At 39.2% G+C, this 11919-nt stretch overlaps 1 protein-coding gene across 2 annotated transcripts in view; it reads right to left on the bottom strand.

The window, feature by feature from the left end:
- Positions 1-10088, bottom strand: part of c20h12orf4 (chromosome 20 C12orf4 homolog) — a 19535-nt gene extending 9447 nt beyond the window's left edge. The window contains exons 1-11 of one of the 2 annotated variants that reach the window (XM_050073949.1): positions 10005-10088; positions 9341-9532; positions 8485-8630; positions 6073-6254; positions 5353-5452; positions 4999-5123; positions 3036-3142; positions 2651-2848; positions 2169-2297; positions 1343-1411; positions 987-1189 (exon numbers count right to left, since the gene is read on the bottom strand). In XM_050073949.1, coding sequence (XP_049929906.1) covers positions 987-1189; positions 1343-1411; positions 2169-2297; positions 2651-2848; positions 3036-3142; positions 4999-5123; positions 5353-5452; positions 6073-6254; positions 8485-8630; positions 9341-9521 — 1440 coding nt within the window. In that variant the 5' untranslated portion in view covers positions 9522-9532; positions 10005-10088. The remainder of the gene's footprint in view (positions 1-986; positions 1190-1342; positions 1412-2168; positions 2298-2650; positions 2849-3035; positions 3143-4998; positions 5124-5352; positions 5453-6072; positions 6255-8484; positions 8631-9340; positions 9533-10004) is intronic. The other variant, XM_050073950.1, reaches the window with a different exon arrangement.
- Between the last annotated feature and the right edge of the window lie 1831 nt (positions 10089-11919).

The raw sequence follows: 11919 nt of genomic DNA, 5'->3' as shown, positions 1-11919 counted from the left end.
TGTTTCAAAGGCATCTGTGTATTGTGTACATAACAGAGCGCAATATGAGTTAAAATTGTAATTTCCAATAGTGACAAGCAATATTTATGTGCTTTACTAAATTTACACAAGCACTACGAGTGGTCAGGAGCAGGAGTAGATTTTGTTAGTAGCTACTAAAATATTGATGAATGCGAACATGCACGTAAATTTCCGTCTGCGAACAGTTTACACACAAATTCCTTCTGCTCACGTTTCATGAATGAGACCCACTGTGTATAAGCAAACCCGGAAGCTAGAAACTTTTTTGGCGTATGCGCCAGGAGAGCAACTCCACTGCAATAAACAGGCACCATCTTGCAATCCAGTATCTAGTTATTATTAAAATCTATGATAAATACCTGTGACTACTGCAGAGTCATTGAATGTGTGTGTGAATGCTGATTGTGCCATTTCCCGTTACATTAAAAAGACAAATGTTAGCTGATTTTTTGTGCAGTGAAAAAGTGACTTAAGTAACTAGGGTACCCTAAATTTAATTAATTTTGTACTCACTGAAGGTAATTGTAGGACCATTTAATACAGAGCTATTTGGCAGTAATTGACTTTTGTAATCTGTTCAGGTCAAGTGTTTGGTAGCCAAACAAATGCACTGTCCAACTCAAATATTTACCTCTTTATGTACTGTACTTTCTCCCTGACTATACTTCAGTAGGAGATATCAGATTGACATTTGACACTGTTTTTGGACCCGTACAAAGTTGTCTTGTTAACTTGTGTAGTTTGGGAGAAGGGGAAAGACAGAACTGTGGGAGCTGACTCGCTTTATGTTTGTTGAACAAACACGGGGATACTGACTTTTCAAATTGGGTTTATTTTTTCCCTTGAAGTAGGTATCACATTACATCCTTGTAATCCTTATGAAGTGTGTGAGTATGTGTGGAGTGTGGTGGAGAAAGAATGTGCACGTAACAACATCGTCTGACAGTGCTCTCGGCGACTCTTACCTCTGACATGTCGTGGACCAGCAGCAGAGGGACGGTGACGGTGGTGACGTCATGTGTGCAGCAGACCTTCAGGATGTTTCTCAAGCCCATTATGGCCGGGTCCCGGGCCGTGATATTCCCTGAACGCACATTGTCGTCCACACAAAGGTGGAAGACAACATGGACCTCTGACAGGTTGGAGTGCCGGGAGATGTAAAACTCACCTTGAAGGAGACGCAGCAGGTACAGTGTGTTATATTAAGAAAACAGTATTCATTATATGTGTGGTCGAATAAGAATACTCACTAAAACTGTGTTTATTTTGCTCTATTAATCTGAACAAGAGTCTATGTGCAAAATATAGTGACATCCATTACCTGGTAAGATGTTAGATGGATTTCTTTCAACATTTTTGCTCTTATCGTCCCCTCCATTCCTCGGAATCTCTGTAAGCATATATATTAAACATACAATAAAAACCAGAATGTAAAAAGCTTGATCAAAATATCTCATAAGGACACTTCATGGCTATGGCAGCTGGACTTTCCTTGAAAGGCTCGTAACCTAGAAAGAATGTTTCTATATACAGCTCTACTCTACAAACCACTCAACATGCTGTGATAAGGATCTGGACAGTCTCCGTCAATGCAGCAGCAGTAATGTAAAGTGTCTTCTACTTCCTGACTATTTAATCCCCGTCGCATACTGCTGGCATGTTGCTCACATTCTCCTACTCTGTGGAATGCTTTGCAGTGTATAGTTTCTGTACTGCAACCCTGTTAAAGTCATGTATGCTCTTTATTCTGTTGAAGAGAGCTTGAATTTTACTCTCACGTTCCTGTTGACAAAATCAGAGATACACTGGTGCAGGTGTTCTTCTCGTCTTGCTAAATATCAAACTGGGTAAATTAGAGAATAACGTAGTACAACTACTCGTAGCTTCGTGTTTCTGTGACACTGCTAAACAGGGCCATGGATAACATAATTAGTGAAGCATTTTGTAATGCATAGCTGGCTAAAAAAAAGACTAATCAATTTTCTTCAGCAGCATCTGTGTCCAGGCTTTTGATTCTCTGGTGAAATGTACGTCCAGGATGAGATTCATGTAAGCCACGGTCTCACCAGTCTTGCCTTTCTCTTTCTAATCCTCTTTGAATATTTGGTCTACATTAAAGCCGTAACGGAGCAGCCAAAAAGACTAACCAGGCTGTTCTTTCTGCTTGCTGCTCCGCTGGGCTCTGGCATACAGCACCACCTGCTGCACCTCGTCCAGCTGCTCCTCCAGACAGGGAAAGTGGAAGTCTGTACACTCCTTCGCCACAGTTGCAAAGTCTGCAACATAGAATAGGCCAGTGATGTAATGATGCATGAAGCCAAAGTTAAAATCCAGCCAGGGCTTATCTCTGTAATTATGTCACTATACCGTACTCCAACTCTTTAAAAAAAATCCAAAGTAAGAGGTGAATGGTGTGCTCTGGTCTTTGAATAAACCATTAAAACAGAGGTGAAAGAACAGTGTTATTCTCACAGTAAAGAGTCACAAGTGGGGCCACGAAATTAAACTTCACAGGTGCAAAAATCTGACAGAGCACTACTGCCAAACGCAAAGTCTTATCTTTCTACAAAACAACAAGGTTGTTCAAGTGACAACATCTCCGTTTAGATCACTAAAAAATTCCCCTGACCTCTCTTGATGCCACTGTAGGAGTTGACCCTGTTGTCAACCAGCAACACCAGACCACAGAGCGAGGACGAGTAGAGTGAAAGTGCAGTCTGCAACCGCCTTAGTTTTGCTCCACCGCTGCCGTGCCGCCGGTGCTTACAGAAGTCCAGCACGTCTGCCCGGACCAGCCGCAGGTTGTGCATCGTCTTCAGCTGTGCTCCTGATCACAAAAGATTTATAACATATACAGTATATTCAATAAATGCACTAAGGTACTGGCACACATTAATCAGAAATAATCAGTTAACATCTGTACTGTGTCAAAATGTTTTATGATCACAGTTACTGATGTTTTAACTGACACAAAACTGTACAAATATCTGGAGAGCATGTGAGAAGACAAGCACCTAAGTGTATGGTGAAACTCTCCTCCAGCTGAGGCTGCTCCTCAAACATCCTGGCTCCAGAATCTGCCAGCTCCGACAGCTGGCTGGGCTGCACCTTAATCTCCTCACTGGAAATCAATCACGCAAACGAATCAATCAGTAAAGATATCTATCAAAAACAGCACATCTGGTGAGTGTTTTATAGGTTCAAAGACAGAACTGACAGTAACGGAAGAGTTTTTATCACATGCAAGCAGACATGATATTTTACTATTTTCTAAAAGGATTTTCATACTCAAGACATTCACATTTTTTTTTTAAAAGAAGCCACCTGCTCATTTTGACTCAGTTTTTTTGTGGCTTCTTCTTGGACAATAAATATCATAAAACAAGAAATAATGCAGTACCTATGTGATTATACAAGTCTCAGGCCTTAAGTCTCAAAAACTAAGAAACAATATCAAAGGAATCAAAAATACAACCTGATTCTTTTATGGCTACAGCTTTAAAAATGCATATTTACAAAGTGTTCAAAGTGCTGATGTGGAAGTACAAAGTTCCACCCACACATAACAAGATAATGATATTCATCATTAAGAAAAAAAATGATGCAGGGTCAGCACACTGTCTGAGAAGCTCTTAGCATACAGGTCCTGGTGGTATCTGTGTTTTGATGAAATATCCAATATATGCAGAGGGAGGGTAGGACCTGAATTTAAACCACCACTCTGCGGGTCCACATTACTGTTAACTACGATTATTTTTTTCCCCCCAACTCTTCTCCCAAGATGCCAGTCATAACTGATGCTACAAAGCTGACATCAGTCAAACTAAGATGAGTTTTTGACCTCTTGTAATCACTTCAATTTCTATGTAAATGGAGTCTGCACTTCAAAGGGCCGGCAGACGCGTCGGGTTTTGGATTAGAGCTGCAGCGGAAGTGCAGCTGTTGAGATCCTGTTAGTTAAGGGTTAGTTTGACCTCTTGTTAAGACTCAGTGAGACTTTTTCCAGAGTGAAATTCACAAACAGGGATGTTTAAAGGAGCAGTGCGTAGGATTTAGTGGCGTCTAGCTGTGAGAACTGTGGATTGCAACTTGCTGAAACGTATCCAAAGTGCTAAATGTGAACTCCTCCTTCAATGTTTATCATTTAGGCTTTTTTTTTTTTTTTAGCAGGAGCTGAATTATCCACAGATGTCTCTTCCTGTAACTGCAGAGGCCGATGCAAAAACGCCCCCTATCTAGAGCCAGTGTTTGGTTTAGCCATTTTGGGCTGCTGTAGAAACATGGTGGTGCTATATGGCATGCTCCATGGATCCACTGCCTGTGCAGATATAAATGGCTCACTTAGGGTAATGAAAACATTATGATTATTTTTTTCAGGTGATTTTACACCAAAGAAAATCTACTAATTACTATACATTCCATTTCTGCCAATATAAATCCTACACCCTGGACCTTTAAAGCATTTCATTTTGTCAATTTTGCTTAGATCCCTCTTTAAATCACCCTGTGAGACCAATGTTTTAATATTCACTCTACTTCCATGCTAAATCACAGTACTTAAGCTGAACTTTAACTTCACAGCCCAGACAAGCCAAAGCCTCTGCACCAAAGCCACACTGTCAGTGATTAAAGATCAAAAAGTGCCGTTCTGTCGCTGCCTTTTCACAATACCGCTCGGAGCTGCTGCATCTGTACGTTGCTTTCATCCGTGTCTGCAATGCAGCTTTTCTTTTTCTACCTAACAAGAGTAAGCAGCTACACACCTGACTCCAGCCTTCATTATCTTGCATTGACTACTGCTTTACCCCGAGATCTGACAGAGTAATTCACACAACTGAAAGAGCCTGCTCAGGTGCATATGGGTATAAAGTAAGTCTGGAGATAGCAGCTGTGCATATTGTGCTTCAGTATACAGACAAATAAAAAATGTTAACAGACAGTCTGAGTATATAGACAAACACATATAGGCAAACTCACTTAATTTGGCTGCTGTTGGTGGATTTCTGCAGGTCCTGGTGTAGTTTGATGACCCACTCCTGATACTCGTGCTTTTGAATACCGGTCACTTGCTTCAGCTCACTGGCCCACTTGTTCTCCAACACCTGCTCAAAGAAGACAAAGTCAAACACTGAGGAACTTAAATATAACAACAACATATTCTGGCTGGGCAGGCGAGGGCAAATCTGACTTTGTAAATGGAAAATTCACTAACTGGATTAACTGGATCTCCTGATATGTCTGCAGTGAGATGATAACTTTGTACTGGGATCAAGGTGGTCCTGCTTTTAACACTACTATAGAGCATCCCAAGTTTTTTTTGTTTTTTTTTACCTGCTGAGCATCAAAGTGTTGAGAGGCAACTGTATTTACATCCTGGTCGCTCAAAGTATTCCCCAGCTCATGCATCACTTTGTCCATCTCAGCTGCTTGCCTGACAGATGGAAAAAGAGATACTATATCACCCATATTGATGACAGGTGACTGAAATATCGGTCCAACACAAACTGAGAAAACCAAAGGATGGATGGCTTAAGAAAAAGACGAGACTAAAAAGGCAAAAGTGAAAAAAGTTCTCCATTTAGCTTCCAGTGTAAACTGAAACTTAGCAATCAAAACTAAAATGTGAAGATCAGCAGTGCAAGGAAATATCTAAAAAACAAAGAGTAAAGTTAGTGTCAAAGCCCAGAAACCACTGAGAGACAAAAACACATTCATCTGCTGATCACAAACAGATATTCCAATCTGTACAGTCTATATTTATACAAAAACATCTGTTAACTATCAGCACAAAAGGCCTAAAACAAAGGGTGTATTGGGCACATGTCCTCCTCTATTTTACGGATCTCAAATGACAAATAAAACAAGTGAAATGGAGTGATCACACTGTAAATATCCCCTTTAAAAAAGTCAATGTGAACTTAAAGTGGACCAGAACCACTATGCAACAATGCACTTTTTTTGCTTAAATCTTGGTCCAGACCAAATGAACCAAACCAAAATATGAAGAAAATATGTGCAGGAAACCCGCAGGCAATGATCCCTAACACCAACCTCTCCTGCAGCTTCTTGATCTCCATGTCTCTCTCACTGATGAGCTCAGAGATGCTGACAAAGTAGTTGTGCTCCAGGTTGAGAAGAGTGTCTGAAGCAGGGGAGTGGATGAGCTCGTGGTAAACACCAGCAAAGTCCTCATCCCAACTGGGTTCTTCGGGTCGAGCGTGCTCCAGCGTAGTCTGAAACAGTCATGGAAGAAAGAAAAGAACTCTTTCAGACTGGTAATTGCAAGTGGAATACAACAAACCATGCTGTGCGTTCTACAGAGGTGTAATGAATTATTTTTTTGGTCTAAATTAACAAGATTATTATCTCATGAATCCATGAATACCATGAAAAACATTTCTCATAATTATAAGATAATTTTCTCATTCATTCAGAAAAAAACAGGGCAAATATGTTTTTCCCCACTAAATAGTCTCTCTTTTTTTTTGGCTCTGCCCTTATTTGATAACACAAGTGAAGGGTGACAGGAGAGGGGGAGAGGGAGGGGATGACATGCAGCTAAGGATCCCAGGTTGGAATCGATCCCAGGCCGCTGCAGGACACAGCCTTAGTATATGGAGTCCACGCTCTACCAGGTGAGCGAATGGGCACCCCATTATATTCTCGTTGATGCACTTTCATAGCGTTCCACATGGGATGGTTTGCTTCACTCTATCAAACAGAATCTGTCATTGTGGGTGATGGTGACCTGCTGAACATGCTGAGAATAAAAGTGACCAGTGAGATGCTGACTTTCAGTCGAAAGTGCCGAAACTAAATTTCCCGTGGCCACAGGAAGTCAAAAGAGGAAGTGCAAATGAAATGTCAACACATTCTGAATGTTTTGCTCAGCTCAGTAAACCAGGTCAGTTAAGTACCCCGTCCATAATTAGTAAAGCAACAGAACAGTATTAGAATCTGAAACTCCTCTATTTATACGGGCTCAGGAATCTTCAGGCCACAAACACGACGGATACTGGAAAGCTTCCATGTGTATTTTTGTGTGACTGCAATAAAATGCAAAGGGGTAGCTGGTCCTGTGCAGTAGGTCAGGGGGGGATTCACGACACGAGCTGAGGCGGCCCTTGTCTTTTTATAAACACCTGGGCAAGTGACAGCAGGGTATAGACTCCTGGACTCCCAATGATCTACCTGACACATTAACTATCAAAGAAAAGTGTGGGTGAGAAGACTTAGTTTAATTAGAAAACAAAAAAATGTCACCATCCTGTTTTGTATTGGTCCATAATATAAAAGTGATGACCCACTCTCACATCTGTGCAACTGCCACCACATATTGGATCTTTGGGAAGAAAAGCATCAAAGTGTAACCGAGTGCAATGGAGAGACATTACGCGCAGCACGCAGGCTTATGTAATGAGATTTTTTTCACAGGAACTCATGAATAATCAATTTGCAGATGCACTGCACTACTTCTGTTGAAATTACTTTAATGATCCATGACTGCCCCGAAGTGAGCGGGAGCACTCAAGGACACTCCTGAAATATTGCTCATCTTTGCACATTCCTGCCTAGCTCTTTCATTTAAACAGTTACACTGTGTACATATTTCTAAATAGTATTTTTTGATATTTTAATTGCATTTACTTCTTGTTTTGTATTTTTGCTTCTTGTCTACACAAAACCTATTTGGCAATAAAGCGGATCCTGATTCTGCTGTGATACTACAGAAACATCGAGTAGTGGATATACGATCAGGGTGGGCTGAGCAGCCAGTTTCTGAAATTAACCTAACTAACACCTGCCAAGAATAAAACATGCTGTCCTCATTATTAATAGACCTTTTTCACAGAAATATCTTGCTAAAGCTTTTTTAGAAATGTGTGTACAGACTCAAATATAATCATGATATAAAACATCATTTTTGAAGTATAGAGAAGTTAAGAAGTTCTTGAAGTCTTTGAGTTTCTTAATAACAGTGAAAATCATGTAAGGCGATTTTTGTAATAGACAGTAATTCTAAACTGGATATTTAAATGTAACACGTTGAGGACACTGATTAGTCACAGGGGCTTGAAACAAACAGGCTCTTTTTCACTTGTGGTGTTATCCTCCAAACTAATGATATCTTACCAATAAAGTTATTATTTTTAGTCCACAACAGTTACAACTTTGTGTAAATTCAGTGATTGCACATAATAAACTCATGCAAAAAAGGGTATTCAGCTTTAACTTTAGCTTTAACAGGCACCATGGCAACCTTTTCCATCATAATCATGGGCAATGTGGTTAAATTCAAATAAATTAATCACTGAATCTGTCAATAGCGACCCATGATTACACTATGGACACTGATATGAGAGCTTGTGTTCTAAGCAACTATTTTTATTTATTTATTTTTTTTTTAAACTAAAAAAAAAAGCCAGTGTTTAGGCATAGTGACATACTAAAATGTTTCATCACCTCCACGTAAGACCTGGTCCACGCATTTGTGAGCTGGTTTACATCTACATCTCCCGTTGTGAGTCTTTGCAGGGCCAGCTCTGCCTCTTTGTCATAATCCAGGATGGTCTCACTCTCAATAAAGTTGAGAAGGGAGGCTTTTAGCTCTGCAAGAGGAAATGTGCACACACAGCAAAAACCAGTCATTTACAATATGTCTACTCCATCTGTTTACCAGTAGCAGCATGTTGACGATATCATCTCTTTCACAGCAAGACATGTAGAGAGAGATTATTTGAATAGAGTCATTTTAAATAAACAGAATCTGATGTTTCTTGTCCAGCTGTGTAGATTTGGTTGGAAAACGTTTAGGGGGCGTTGTTACCGAGTAGTTACAGGGCCCAATAAAAAACACCAAAAATAATGATAATAACCATTTTGCATTATGTTGGGTTTTTTTTTTTTTTGCTCAAGTTTTAGGGAATTTAAATCCACAGTAATATGCCTATTTAAAGACAGATTATGTTGAAATTACCACTTGAAAGAATACAGCACTAAAGTGTTTAAATTGAGAAGTTAAAGATACCATTTAAGCAGTCACAAGTGATCAATTTAGCGTCCGTTCTGTTCAATTTTGGTGCGTTTTGTAAGAGGACATGGTGATAAATATTGTCACTTGCAAATAAGAATACTGATCATTTTCAATGATTCGTTAAGGTGATATTGCCATCAATGGAGCCTGGCTGGAGAGATTATCAAATTAAGGCCACTGACAAGTCTCCCCATTCAAATGCTTGTGTTCAAGCTATACAGTATAAGGCTAGTGTCTGCAAATAATGTCTTTGTTTCATTCTTTTACCCAGAGCGGCAATCTCACCATTTTCAATGTAGCAGGGTATTTTGTGTAGCAGCATCAGGCGTCCATGGAGGTCACTGATGTTCTCCTGAACAGGAAACCTCAGAGGCACTTTGAGGACACAGTTGTGTCTCCCTGCCTTAAACTCAAACACAAACTCCTTCTCAGCAGCACTGCTCGCTTTGCCTTTGGTCTTCTTCATGGCTGCTGCTGCTGAAAAATAAGGGACAACGGTGTGAATGACTGTCTGAGAGTGTAATGGTTTATTATTACGTCAACAACCTAAAAAACAATATGTAAAAAGGGAGGTCTATCATCAGCACAGACATGCCTGTTAGCACCATTCTCACTGTCCTGTCAGTGTTAACCAACAGAGAAAACAGCGTTCCTAAACAGTACAAACAACAAGACTGCTTCATCACTTCCTTATAAACTGTTGCTATCAAATGACAAGTGTTTTCCAGTTGCTAGAATCAATATGTTCAATAGCTAATCACTGCTAAGTCTCAGTTACGTTTACCCTGCTATGTACATTTAGCTCCATGCTAGCTAACAGTGTAGCTAACGTTTAGGTACAAAGCTAAAAATAATAAAAGCCAGGCACTCTGTCGTGGAGATGCCTAGCTGAACATGGCTGTTTGCTTTGTTTTGGTGAACATATAAATCTTAGAAGAGGCAGATTTACCTGAGAATGAATGAATATGGTGTTTCCTGTGGCACAGACAACGCTGCTGTTTGGCTCAGTCAGCTGACTGCATCAGGATGTAGCGGTGTGACGGCAGAAGCACTTTCGCGACACCGAGGCTGGTCTGTGAATAATTATGTATTTAGCTGAGCATCAGGACTGCTAAAATATGTGTCTGAAAGATTGATAATGTGGAAAATCGTATATGTTTTTAATTGTATTGTTCGTTTTAACGTACAAAACAGATTTACAGATTGACGAATCTAATGACCCAAAACTAAATTTACGAGAGCGTTTTGTTTTTCCTTTGGCGCTACCGCCCCCTGCTGGTTAAAGATGAGCAAAACAGTACCGTCTTCTTTTTTAAAAAATATTAATGATTTGGTCCATTACCGCCACCAGTTGGCGTGGAGTGTGGATCAGAACCTATAGTATTTACAATAAATACATTTATAAAAGTAAAAAAATAAAGATAAAAACGTGTATCTTGCACAGCCAAAGAATTTCTGTACAGAGCATCAGAAAGTGTCTTAGGGACGCTCATCTACATGCTCATCATCCTCAGTTGTGAGGCTGGTTGGTTGTACTGCCAAATTAACGGGGAAAAAAGCCTTGGAGGCAGCTTGTGACAGTGAAATGAACATTCAGTTCACAGGCAACAGCTCTGGTGAACATTCCTGCAGTCAGCATGACAACGACGCGCTCCCTTAAAACTTGTGACATCTGTGTCATTGGGTTGTGTGATCAAACTGCACATTTTAGAGCGGCCTTTTATTGTGACCATCCAGACGTATATTTGTGTAATAATGATGCTGTGTAATCCACATGTTGATATGTTACACCTGTGTTTACTAACACAGATTTTTACAAATTTGTGACCACAAATTGAGAGAAATATACCTATTGAGTGCATAAAAAAATCTTAGATCTTTAACGTAAACCTGTGAAAAATGGCAGCAAAAACAGTATGGTTGTGTTTAAATTTTTGTACAGTGTACTTTATAAGAACCTCAGTTTACTAGATGCATGTTTGCCAAATCAATTAAGCTGAATCTTTTTTATTTTTGAGCTTATTTTTATTCTTCACACATAAACATATAACTGCCATACATACATACATACATCAAATACCTCACCTTTTTGTATCTGTCTTTTTTCTTTTTTCTAATATATTTATCTTCAACACCTCATCGACCTAAAATGTAATTAAAGCTAGTTAAAGTAGTTTTTTTTTTTTTTTTTTTTTTTTTTTAATTTGTACTCACTTATTTTATGTTCTATTTATTTGTTTGTTTAACAGGATATCTATACTCTAATAAGTACAAGCAACAACTGAAAGCTACTTAAGTAAATGAACACTGGCTGTGTATTATATTTTATTGTCTTAGTGATAGCCACAGTCTCTCACTGACTACTACACAATCTAACAAAATATGAACGTGCGAAGTGACAAAGAAAAGCTTACTATATCTACAAGCCTTCCCATGTGTAAAAGTTTAACAACACCAATATTTATGAATCGAGTCAAAATTGTGTTTAAGTTTAAGTCTTTATTTGTCATATAAACAACAGTTACAGAAGAGCAGTCTTTGGCAATGAAATTCTTGTTCTCAGGCTCCCTCCAACAATGCTACTACAATATGTATAAAAAGAAAAAAAAACAACAAGCAAGTAAAAATGAGAATCCTAAATATGAGACATATCGTCATAAAATTTAAACGATTATATAAATATAATAATAAAATACCACAATACTCCAAGATAATTGTTTTAAAATGTTTTTTTTTATTGGGTATATCTGCCTTCTTGGCCATGTGTGTGTGCGCGCGCGCGCGTATAACATGGTGTATCCGTGCACGCTCATAAACGCGTGCGTGTGTTTTCTTCAAGTTTGAGTAGGTAAGGGAACGTGTAA

Source organism: Epinephelus moara, chromosome 20, assembly GCF_006386435.1.
Source record: "Epinephelus moara isolate mb chromosome 20, YSFRI_EMoa_1.0, whole genome shotgun sequence".
Classification (NCBI taxonomy): domain Eukaryota; kingdom Metazoa; phylum Chordata; class Actinopteri; order Perciformes; family Serranidae; genus Epinephelus; species Epinephelus moara.
This window is presented reverse-complemented; position numbering and strand designations above follow the sequence as displayed.